At 47.4% G+C, this 12,930-nt stretch overlaps 2 protein-coding genes across 2 annotated transcripts in view; both read left to right on the top strand.

Annotated features, from left to right (window-relative positions):
* The window catches only part of LOC129709922 (discoidin, CUB and LCCL domain-containing protein 1-like), a 55,867-nt gene extending 54,576 nt beyond the window's left edge, over positions 1 to 1,291 (top strand). Inside the window, exon 15 of the mRNA XM_055656611.1 lies at positions 407 to 1,291. Coding sequence (XP_055512586.1) covers positions 407 to 684 — 278 coding nt within the window. The 3' untranslated portion in view covers positions 685 to 1,291. The remainder of the gene's footprint in view (positions 1 to 406) is intronic.
* Positions 1,292 to 5,296: 4,005 nt separating this feature from the next.
* The window catches only part of taf12 (TAF12 RNA polymerase II, TATA box binding protein (TBP)-associated factor), a 30,664-nt gene continuing 23,030 nt past the window's right edge, over positions 5,297 to 12,930 (top strand). Inside the window, 1 exon segment of the mRNA XM_055656614.1 lies at positions 5,297 to 5,456. The gene's annotated coding sequence lies outside the window, so the exon portion shown is untranslated.

Raw genomic sequence — 12,930 nt, forward strand, 5'->3', positions numbered from 1 at the left:
TACCTTTAGAAAGGAGATAAGGAGGAATTTCTTTTGTCAGAGGGTGGTGAATCTGAGGAATTCATTGCCACAGACTGCCGTGAAGGCCAAGTTGGGTATTTTTAAAGCTGAGATTGACAAGTTTTTGATTGGTACTGGTGTCAAAGGGTATGGGGAGAAGGCAGGAGAATGGGGTTGAAAGGGAAAGATAGATCAGCCATGATTGAATGGCAGAGTAGACTCAATGGGCCGAATGGCCTCATTCTGCCCCTAGAACATAGTCCATAGATACTGCTTCAGTTTGCGAATGACTTGAATCTCCGCTTGAATGCCATGGCCTGATGTTTGTCCTTTGCGATTCACTGTTGTGGACTAACGCGCAAATGCTGTGTGTATTTGTTTAACGTAATGCACTCTGTTCCGTTAGACTATGCAGAACCTGACATCATTCAAGGTGGCATTGCAGCCCAAAAAGCTGCATCAACGTTCAAGCCGCCAATGGATGATGGCTACACCGTACCGCTCGTTGTGAATCACTACGACGTTCCATTTTCAGGGAAGAACCATGAATATGCTGAACCGTTTCCCAACCAGGAACCGGAATATGCAACACCATTTGTTGAACCAAGTGTAGAGTCAGAAACGTCGACAAAGAAAAACGTGTGCGTAGTGGTAGTTATCCCATCAGTGCAAGAAGCACTTTAAAAACCTTGGTGTATCCTGTGCATGGCAACTCCTGTCAGCCATTAAACTGATCCATCGCCTGTACGGAACCATCATCAAGATGGGCAAGAAGCAGCCCGGCCACAACCAGGAAAGGCAAATGGGAATCATACCAAAAGAACACTGGTCAATGCCTGATTACTCCGTAATATTGGTGTTCTATTAGCACTATGACTCATGAACAATAAGCACGTGTAGGTTTTAAAACCTACATCACATTCCTGAGTAATGAAGGAAGTTGACAATACAGCACTATTTATGTCATTGCATTTAGAAGACATGAATTGAGGGGGAGAAAAATGGTTTCTGGGCATCGATCCCAAGCAACGAGCTGTATTATTGCGTTCAAACCACTGTGAAAGCATTGAATTCAATGCTGTCTCCAACGAGGAAAGTTTTTACAATCTCTATTTAATGTATTTTTAAATATAAAAATATTATATAAAAGCACTTCGTAAAATAGGATTGGATGGTTTACGTTACATTAATTGCTACCCATCTTTGTTACAGAATATTTTTTGCTACAAAAAACTGCTGGTTTATCTAATTGAGAATTAATTAAATTTGTATTAATAAAATGTGAAATCTGCATTTCAGTTATACTCTTTCTATAGTCAAAATAATGCAATTTGGAATTTTTGAAACCTGAAACAATATAATGTTTATGTCGCAATATGAAACGAGGAACAAATGCAAGAGTTTAAGGTGAGGGGAAAAGATTTAATCGGAACCTGAGGGGTAACGTTTTTTACACAGGGTGGTGGGTGTATAGAATGAGCTGCCAGTGGAGGTAGTTGAGGCAGGTACTATCATAACATTTAAGAGGCAGGTATGTGGATAGTGTAGGATGATGGTTTCACTGTTTGTATCCCTTCGTTATCAACTCTCCCACAGCCAACAATGGAACATTGTGGGCTCCACCATTCCTTGGTTATTGGTGCCGGCACTAAATTTGTTCCGTACCTTTTCATACCACTAGTTACCCTCTCCCCTGACTCTGTCTGAAGAAGGGTCTCGACCTCAAATGTCTCCTATTCATTTTCTCTAGAGATGCTGCCTGACCTGCAGAGTTACTCCAGCATTTTGTTTATCTTGGGTATATGGATGGGACAGGTTTACAGTTATGGGCCAAGCACAGGCAGGTGGGACTAGTGTAGATGAGGCATGTTGGTTGACGTGTGCAAGTTGGGCCGAAGGACCTGTTTCCACGCTGTATTGCTCAATTAGTTTATATGACATCTTGACCCTGTTCTGCAATTCAGTACAGTTATGCTCGATTCATTAATATTGGGTCCACCTATCCCTGCATGTGTTGATAATATATTGATTTTACAGTTTTGTTTATTGTCACGAGTACCGAGGTACAGTGAAAAGCTTTTTGTCACGTGCTATCCAGTCAGCGGAAAGACAATATATGAATACAATCGAGCCATTTACAGTGTGTAGATACATGATAAGGGAATAACATTTAGTTTGTTGAAGCCAGCAAAGTCCGATCAAGGATAATCCGAGGGTCACCAATGAGGTTCATCATGTGGAAGGATGATTCAGTTGCCTAATAACAGCTGGGAAGAAACTGTCCATGAATCTAGAGGTGTGCGTTTTCACCCTTCTGGACCTTTTGCCCGAAGGAAGAAGGGGGAATGGCCAGGGTGCAACTCGCCATTGATTATGCTGCTGGCCTTGTTGAGGCAGCATGAGGTGCAGATTTTAGTCTTGAATATAATGATCCTTCGCAGCCTCGAGTAGAAAATGCTAAACATTTACAGCCCTCTGAATCTAGACATTTCTAGTCATGTAGAATCTGGCAAGTTACCTGTCCCTGGCCCATATATTTACAAACCTTTTCCCATCCTTGTGTCTGTCCAAGTGTCTATTAACATCATAACTGTACCTTACTCAGGCAGCTCGTACCATACATGCACACCCTCACACATTTAACTTTGTTGCTCAAGTTATCTTGGAGAAACGACTGATAAAAGTAAACATTTGGACGTCATCATTTTACAACAAATTATGTTTATTATATAGGTAATGCATCACATACATTGCAAAGTATTGGGGTAATACAGTTTCAATTACTGTCCTTATAAATAAGCATGTTATACATTACAAGCTATATGGCACCCTTCATCACCATCCTCTTCCTCCAATAATACCCTGCATGCCATCTTTGTCCGTAAGCTCTTGTTCTCCCACATTTTCTCTCTCATGGATTTGACACAAATCAAAAATGTTTATTACCTGGAGCTGGGTAACTAGGCTCTACAAGCCAAGTTAAACTCTAGGCTAATCCTGTTCCCAAAACTGAAAACTAATTTGAGAGCAAGAAAAAATATATATATATGACCCGTTTATTCACCACTTTTCAAGCAGCTATTAGTTTACACTAGTTACAGAAGCAGCTTTTGTATTACGTGAATATAATGACCCGATTTTCTTTTTTTTTAAAAAGAACCCAAGGTACAGATGTGGGATATTTGAAATTAAAATACACATGTCAGGCAGCATTCTGTACAGAAAGAAACCGTCAATAATTCAGAGCAAGAAACTAGAAAAATAAGAAAGCAAGAAGAGAGATTAAGAAAATAATGATGTTTAAGAAGGAACTGCAGATGCTGGAAAATCGAAGACAAAAATGCTGGAGAAACTCAGCGGGTGAGGCAGCATTTATGGAGCGAAGGAAATAGGCAACGTTTCAGGTCGAGACCTTTCCTCAGACTGATGTGAGGGTGGGGGGTGGGAAGAAGAAAGGAAGAGGTGGAGCCAGTGGGCTGAGGGAGAGCTGAGAAGCAGAAGAGAAAGTAGGGACTACCTGAAATTTGAGGTCAATGTTCATACCGCTGGGGTGCAAACTGCCCAAGCGAAATATGAGGTGCTGCTCCTCCAATTTCCGGTGATCATAATGATGATGTCCATGGTAGGTGTTTTTGTCTTATATCATAGGTTTTGGGGAAAAATGAGATGTTCATAGTTGTGTTTGGCATCGATGTTAAGAGTCATCCAAAGGTCACTGTGCACTACTGCCTACTTTTCCAATGTTCATGTTTCAAGTATCTACTTATTGACCATTATTCAACTTCCAATGTATGGTGAAGAGATTTTGTACAACCTGTACACTGACATTGCAGAGAATTATTGTTACTGGAAATACTTTGCGGGAAAAAGCCTTCATCTGTGTAAAGGCAATGTCCACTGGATACATTCCCTGCTCTGTGCTGTTAAAGGCTTGAGATGTTAAAGGCCTGGCCACAAGAGCACTGCAGTTTGTCTCGATGACCTTGGGTAACAAGGTGAAAGTTAGGAAGATTTCTTTCCCCTGTTATTCATTATTTTAACTGGGTAGTGACCACAGCCAGGAAATAAATGCAAGCAGGTTATCTCTGCTCCCCCTCTATAATTCCTAATGTTTGATCATGTTAGACTTTGTCCCTATCTCTTTTCCACACCTCATTTCCCCTTGCTCCCCACCCCGGTCATTGCTTGTCTCTGAAGGGATCAAGAGGACAGTGCAAGGGAGAAGGAGGAAGGGAGAGAGGGAGGAGTGAAAGATGGAGGAGAATGGAAGAGGTGAAAGATGGAGGGAGAGAGAATGGAAGGGGTGGAAGGAAATGAGAGAGGGATGGGAGGGGAGAAGGAAGGAAAGAAGAGGGAGGGAGAAGGGATAGGAAAGAGCAGGAAGGGAGGGGAAGAAGGAAAGAAAAGGGAGGAAGAGAGAAAAAAGAGGGAAGGGGAGAAGGAATAGGAGGATAGGAAAAAGAAGGGAGGAATAGGGTTGAGAGAAAGAAAGAAAAGAGAGATAGCAGGGAGTGAGGGAAGGAAGGAAAAGAAGAGGGGAGGGGAAGAAAGAAAAGGGGAAGAGGGGAGGGAAGGAAACGGGAAGGGAGGGGAAGAAGGAAGGAAGGAAGAAAGAGAAGGAAATAAAATAGGGATAGGAAGGAGTGAGAGAAGGAAGGAAAGAGGAGAGAAGGAAAAAGGGAGGAAGAGGGAAAGAAGAGGGGAGGGAGAGAAGGAAGGAAAGAGGGGAGAGAAGGAAGGAACAGAAAAGGAAAGAAAAAAGGGATAGGAGGGAGTGAGAGAAAGAAGGAAGAGGGGAAAGAAGGGAAAAGGGAGGAAGAGAGAAGGAAAGACGAGGGGAGGAAAGGAAAGGAGAGGAAAAAACGGAGAGGAGAAGGAAGGAAGAAGGAAAGAAAAGAGGAGAGAGGGCTGGAGGGAGCGAGAGAAGGAAAGAGGGAGGGTGTGAGAAGGATAGAAGGAAGGGGGGGGGGAGGAAGGGCCTCCTCCTCCATCTCGGGCCTCGACCCTCGGGTTCGGGTTGACCGGGGGCGCCAAACACTCACAGGGCAGGCGGGCGCCGGCGCGAATGTGACGCCGGTGACGCCAACCCACACATTTACCTCAGCGGCGGCGCCGGCGGGTCCGGGCGAGGCGGCGGCGTCGAGTTTCGGTCGAAAACACCGTCGTGGTGGTGGTGGTGGTGGCGAGCGGACGGCCGGGCCGGGCCGGGTTGGCGCCGGTGAGGAGCGTTTCCGGTTCCGGCCGCCACGCTGGGCCTGGACGCGCGGGCTGTGAGTGAGTGAGGGAGCGGACGGCAGCGGCGGCGGCGGCGGCTGAGGCGGGTTGAAGCGGCCGTGAGGGGAGAGAGAGAGAGAGACGACTGTGGGCGGTCACTGGGCCGCAGCTGGAGCTGGAGCCGCCGGCAGCGGCATGGGCCAGTAGCGGCAGCGGCGGCGGCGGCGGCACGGAGCGGCTCGGTGAGTGCCCGGGGGCCGGGACTGTGTGTGTGTGTGTGTGTGTTCGGTAGGCAGCCCAGCCCGAGCCGGGGCCTCTCGTCCTCCCCGCCCCCGCATCAACACTCCGCTCCCTCCCGTCCTCCACACCTCCCCCCTCCCCGCATCGACACCACCTTATCCTCCTCCCTCTTCACTGACCCTTCCCTCCTCCCCTCCTTTGCTTGCCTTCCTCCACTACTCTCCTCCCCCCCCCTCCTCCACACTCTCTCCTCCCCCCCCCCCCCCCCCTCCTCCCCTACCCCCTCCTCCACTTCCCCCCCCCCTCCCCCCCTACCCAACCCTTCCCCCCCTCCTCCCCCCCCCCCTCCACTTGCCCCTCCCCCCCTCCTCCACTACTCTCCCTCCCCCCCCCCCTCCTCCACTACTCCTCTTCCCCCCCCCTCCCCCCCTCCTCCCCTCCTCCACTTGCCCACTCCCTCCCCCCCCCAACCCTCACTCCTCCCCTCCTCCCCCCCCCTCTCTCCTCCCCTCCCCTTGCCTTCCTCCACTACTCTCCTCCCCCCCCCTCCTCCACTACTCTCCTCCTCCCCCCCTCCTCCACTACTCCCCTCCACCTTGCCCACTCCCCTCCTCCACTACTCTCCCCTCCCCCCCCCCCTCCACTACTCTCCCCTCCTCCCCCCCCCCTCCTCCACTCCACTCTCCTCCTCCCCCCCCCTCCTCCTCCCCTCCCCCCTCCACTTGCCCACTTGCCCACTCCCCCCCTACCCAACCCTTCACTCCCCCCCTCCTCCACCTCCCCTCCACCACTCCTCCCCTCCACTTGCCCCCACTCCCCTCCCCTACCCAACCCTTCACACCCTCCCCCTCCTCCACTACTACTCCCCTCCACTTGCCCACCTCCCCTCCCCTACCCAACCCTTCCTCCCCTTCACTCCCCCCCTCCTCCTCCTCCCTCCTCCCCTACTCCCCTCCACTGACCACTCCCCTCCCCACCCAACCCCTTCCTCCCCTTCACACCCCCCCCTCCTCCTCCCCTCCCTCCCCTCCACTACTCCCCCTCACTTGCCCACTCCCCTACCCAACCCTTCACTCCTCCTACCCACCCTCCCTCCTCCTCCCCTCCTCCACTCTCCTCCCCCCCCCCCCACTACTCCCCTCACCCCCCTCCACTACTCCCCTCCACTTGCCCCCTCCCCTCCCCTACCCAACCCTTCCTCCCCTTCACTCCCCCCCTCCTCCTCCCCTCCACTACCCCCCTCCATGCCCACTCCCCTCCCCTACCCAACCCTTCCTCCCCTTCACTCCCCTTCCCTCCTCCCCTCCACTACTACCCCCCTCCTCCCCCCTCCTCCACTTGCCCACACTCCCCTCCTCCCCTACCCAACCCTTCCTCCCCTTCACTCCCCTCCTCCTCCCCTCCACTTGCCCACTCCCCTACCCTACCCAACCCTTCCTCCCCTTCACTCCCCTCCACTCCAACCCTCCACAACCTCCTCCTCCACTAGCCCCCCCCTCCGCTAATCCACTCCCCCCTCCACTAGCCCACTCCCATCCCCTCCCCCCCCTCCTCCACTTCACTCCCCTCTTGGTTCTTGGTTTCTTGGTCCTCCAAAATATTCCAAATTGAATTTAAACTGGTGGTCCCCCTCCTCCCCTCCACTACTACCCTCCTCCCCTCCACTACTACCCTCCTCCCCTCCAGTACTACCCTCCTCCCCTCCATTAGCCCACTCCCATCCCCTACCCCCCCCCCCCTCCCCTTCACCCCCCCCCCCCCCCTTCCTCCTCAACAGACCTCAGCTCTCCTCCTTTCCCAAATTTTCCCCATCTAATTAAAAAAATACTCGGGCCTGCCCAAGGCCACTAAGCCCATGGTGTGGAGGAGGGAAGAAAAAGAGGGAGGGAAGGAGAGAGAGAGAGACACAAGAAGAGGGAGATGGAAGAATAAAGAGGGGGAGATAGAAAGAGAGATGGGGAAGGAGGGATGGAGAGAGAAAGAGGGGGAGGGAAGGAGACAGAAAGATAAAGAGGAGGGATGAAGGAGAGAGGAAAAGAGAAAGGGAGCTCTGCTCGCTTTCCTATTCCCCGCTCCTTCACACTGCAAGCTATCATCTCTCGAGCTTAATTCCCAAAATTCAATTCCCTTTTGCAGACCCCAAATAATTCCTCTTTAGCCAGATCAGAATTGCTCTCTGTGTTTAATTTAAAAAATCCCAAAAATATATCCACCCCACCCCCTTACCTTTTAATGGGAACTGCTTCTCACTAATCACTGCATAGAAACCAGTCGTGACCTTGTGCATCTGTCAAATCTGTTTTTGACAATCCCAGCCCTTCTGGTCTATAATACTGTGACCAAAATCTCTGGAGTCATTGCAGTAAATCTCTGTACCCTCCCCGGGAACTTTTCAGCCACAGACGGCTGTGGAGGCCAAATCTTTGGGTATTTTTAAATCAGAGATTGATGACAGTTACTAGATCAGTAAGGGTTGTCAAAGGTTAATTTGGAGAAGGAAAGGGATTGAGAGGGAAATGTAGATCAGACATGATTGAATGGCGAAATAGACTCCATGGGCCGAATGGCCTAATTTCTGCTCCTGTGACCTATGCATTTGTAACTTCTGTGCCCCGTTTGGGTCACTACTCGTTTGGAGAGATGTGGATATCCTGTAGAGGCTGCAGAAAAGATTTGCAAGAGCGTTTTTTCGGGATTGACACTTGTACCTCTTAACTTTGTCCCACATAGGATTTAAGGCCATTGACCTTCCACTTGAGTAGATGTATTATTATTTTTCAGATTTTGCTTAAATAAGGAAATGAGGAATGTTATCAAACAAGAATTGACCTTGACACGAGAAATACTGGCACATAGATTACGCTGGTGCAAGGAGATGGCTCATTAAGCCAAGTTAGGTTTGCCCATTAAATGATAACCTTATCTACAATTTCCACATCTTGTAAATAAATGTGCAGCAAAAAAGACTGTAGATACTGGAAATCTGAAATAAAAGCAAAATGTTGTTCGTACCCAAAGTTAGTGAATATCCGTGGACAGAAAACGTGAATTTAACTCTGGGCGTGAATTCTTTGTTATTGTGAAGAACCCTAGTTATAGGCTGGCCTATTAATGAAAACTACCTTCAATATCATATCAAATCCTTCATAATTACCAATAATGCTGATAAGCACCTTATTTTCTTTTTAAGTCTTTCTTGATAGGCATAATTATGCAATTCCAGTAAAGAGTTTTTTAAATCTTTTCTGGTCATTTTGCAGAGGTTTAAAAATTCCTGGAGCACAGAACTGCATATTGGAGCCCAAATCTTTCATTACATCTGTGTACTGGTATCAAAGTTGGTGAAGCAGGTCCTTTGGACCAGTGAATATGCTCTGACCATTTACACAAACCCTATATTTAATCCTTTTTTTATTTTCCTCATCTCCTCCCAGATTATCCTACTCGCCCACAAGGACCCACTTGCACTGCTAGGAACGCATATGTTAGGGATGAATGTCCCGTTCTGATCTACCTCCCTTGCACTTTTATTATCTGCTCTTTCTCTGTAACATTATATTTTGTATTCATGGGGAGAGCATGAAAACTCTTCACAGATAGCACCCGAGATGGGAATCGAACCCTGGTCTCTAGCGCTGTGAGGCAGCAGCTCTACCAGCTGCGCCACTGTGCTGCTCTACCTAATGTATTTGGGTATAGTATGATTTGCCTGGATAGCACGTAAAGGTTTTCACTGTAGGTCAGAACACATGGCAGTATTAAACCATTAAAAGTAGCCAGTTAATTTACCAACCTGCACATCTGCGGTATGGGAGGCAGCTGGGTCAGAGTGAAAATGTGTAAACTCCAAACAGACAGTAGCCAAGGTCAGGATTGGATTCTGGTTTCTTGAACTGAGGAGCAACAGCTCTACAAAGATGCACAGCCACTGTACGCTATGTTAGGTTGGAGATATAGCAGGTAGAATGTTCCGAAGCTTATGAACTTGGCAGCAGCGGTGATGAAACAAGTAAATTCTTGGATAATTAAAAGGCCTGGATTGATGGAATATAGAGATCTCAAAATATTGTACATATGATCAAGAGTCAAGAGTGTTTTATTGTCATATGTCCCGAAACGGAACAATTAAATTCTTACTTGCAGCAGCACAACAGATATGTAAACAGTACTCATAGACAGAAAATGCTGGAGTAACAGTGGGACAGGCAGCATCTCTGGATAGGAGGAATGGGTGATGTTTCGGGTCGAGACCCTTCTTCAGACTGAATCAAGGGAGAGGGAGATGCAGAGATAAGGAAATGTAAGGTGTGAAAACGAGGCAAATGGGCTAGTGATCAAGGAAAATGTCGAATAGATCATTGATAGCAAGGAGAAGGTAACAACAAAGCAAACAGAGATAAAATGTAAACAAGGACAGTCAAACTAGTCGGAGACTGGGAATGGAGAGAGAGTGAAGGCAATGGTTACTTGAAGTTGGAGAAGTCAATATTCATACCACTGGGATGTAAGCTGCCCCAGGGAAATAAGAGGTGTTGTTACGTCGAACAATGCCTGTTCCAGGTGTACACCGGCCCTATCCCAGAACTCTATCTCCGCTACATTGACAACTACATCGGTGCTACCTCCTGCACCCATGCAGAACTCAAACTTCATTAACTTTACTGATAATTTCCATCCTGCACTCAAATTTACTTGGACTGACATCACCCTACCATTTTTTGATCTTACCGTCTCCATCACAGGAGATAGACTATCGACCGACATTTATTATAAACCCACTGACTCCCACAGCTATCTAGACTACACTTCTTCCCACTCTGCTTCCTGCAGAGACTCTATCCCCTACTCCCAATTCCTCCGTCTATGCTGCATCTGCACCCAACATGAGGTGCTCCATACCAGGACATCTGAGATGTCTTCATTCTTTTGGGAACAGTGGGTTCCCCTCATCCATCATAGATGAGGCCCTCACTAGGGTCTCCTTGATATCCCGCAGCTCTGCTCCATCCTCCCCCCTCCCCCAGTCGCAACAGGGTGAGAGTCTACCTAGTCCTCACCTATCATCCCATCAGCTGTCACATACAGCACATCATCCTCTGACATTTTTGCCATTTCCCACAGGATCCCACCACTAGTCACATCTTCCCATCTCCACCCCTTTCCACTTTCCACTTTCCACAGAGACCATTCCCTCCGCAACTCCGTTGTTAACTCGTCCCTTCTAACCTCCTCCCCAGATACCTTTCCCTGGAAGTACAGGGGATGCAACACCTGTCCCTATACCTCCCCCCTCGACTCCATCCAAGAACCCCAACAGAATTTTCAGGTGAGGCAGAGGTTCATTGTACCTTCTCCAACCTCATCTACTGTATCCCCTGTTCCAGGCTCAGCGATCGTTTCCCTGAACATCTCCCCTCAGTCCGCCTAAACCTACCTGATCTCCCGGTTGCTAACTTTAACTCCCCCTCCCATTCCCATACTGACCATTCTGTCCTGGACCTCCTCGATTGTCAGAGCGCAAAATGGAGGAACAACACCTCTGCCTAAGAGGTGGAGGCAGGTTCTCTGGATGCTTTCAAGAGAGAACTAGATAGGGCTCTTAAAAATAGCAGAGTCAGGGGATATGGGGAGAAGGCAGGAACGGGGTACTGGTTAGGGATGATCAGCCATGATCACATTGAATGGCGGTGCTGGCTCGAAGGGCCGAATGGCCTACTCCTGCACCTATTGTCTATTGTCATATTTCGCTTGGGCAGCTTATTCCCCAGCATTATGAATATTGACTTCTTTAACTTGAAGTAACCTTTGCCTTCCCTCTCTCTCCATCTCTTCCCCCTTCCCAGTTCTCAGACTAGTCGGACTGTCCTTGTTTACATATTATCTCTGTTTGCTTTGTTGTTACCTTCTCCTAGCTATCAATTATCTATTTTGACATTTTCCTTGAGCTACGTCCTCTTCGGCTCATTTTCACACCTTGCATTTCCTTATCTCTGCATCTCCCTCTCCCCAGATTCATTCCTTCCATCTAGAGAAGCTGCCTGTTCTGCTGAGTTACTCCAGTAGTATGTGGGTGTGAGGCAAATAAATAGACAATAATAGTGCAAACAAACATAATGTCCCCAATTCTATATAGTTCAGAGCTTATTGGAGGTTGTGGTACTTAATAGCCTGAGTAGGGAAGACGCTGCTCCTGAACCTGGACATTACAGTTTTCAGGCTTAGAGGAAGAAACTGTTTATTTTAACCATGGAATATTTTTGCCCATAAATCTGTATGTGCTCTGTGTCATCCTTGCATTATTTAAAAAATAACATTCAGGAAGTTCTGTAGCAGAGGGTGTGTTTTACTGGAATAGCATTTCAAAGCCATTGGTGATTATTCTTTGGACAGAAATTCAAAGCTGGTGAATTTAATTTCAGTTAATTAAATAAACAGAGTATAAATTAACTGCAGTGACCATGAAAGCCTACAGATTTTCATTTTACAAGCATCATATTCAGGAGTTTCCTTCAATGAAAGAATGGGACCCTTTGCAGGTCTTTGCTCTTTGAGTGGTTTCAGACCCAAGCATTCCAATGATTCCTCACGGACCTCTGAAATTGCCCAAAGTTATATCAAATAAACACCCTGGCACTTAGATTACAGTAGCGCAAGAACATGGCTCAATGAACCTAGTTAGGTATGACCATTTAATGATATCCTTGCAGATAAATCCGGTAAATGAATGTTCAGAGAAAAAGACTGCAGATGCCAGATATTTGAAACAAAAGCAGTATTTTGCTAATACCCAGAGGCCAGTGAACATCTATCAGCAGAAGAGAGAATTTAAAGGGCATGTCCCACTTGGGTGTCATTTGCGTGTCACGCAGGTGGCACGCAAAGATTTAGTGAATCCCAAAATTCTGGGGCGCCGCGCGCTACCACGCATCTCTGCCTACGCCACCACGCCTCACGACACGGGCGTTGTGCGTCATGACGCGTAAATTATATCGCGCAAATGACGCCCAAGTGAGACAGGCCATAACACTTCACATGTGTCCCTTGGTTATGTGATGTGATATATTTCTAATAGAAGGTATTATAATTCCACTTGATTCTTAGAGGTTCAGAGTTTAATTGAATTTCAATTTTATATTTAGTCCATCATTCCAAACAGGATATAGAATCATGCAGCACAGAAACAGACTCTTTGGCCCAACTTGCCCATGTTGGCCAAGGTGCCCCATCATCACTAGTCCCATCTGCCTGCATTTGGCTCGTATCCCTTTAAACCTTAGTTTGAATGTTAGTATAGGTCCCTTCCCATTGTTGTGGTCATGTAGACTTGCATAGTATCTCAAATGCAAAATCACTTCACCTTTGCTGGTGTATAAGTTCATTGATTCTCCACCCATTATATAATAATTCTATCAGTATCTCCTTGTATATATCTCTTTAGCTTCCTATTGAATTCATCCAGTATTATTTGGCTAAACT

Source organism: Leucoraja erinacea, chromosome 26 (genome assembly GCF_028641065.1).
Source record: "Leucoraja erinacea ecotype New England chromosome 26, Leri_hhj_1, whole genome shotgun sequence".
NCBI classification, from domain to species: domain Eukaryota; kingdom Metazoa; phylum Chordata; class Chondrichthyes; order Rajiformes; family Rajidae; genus Leucoraja; species Leucoraja erinaceus.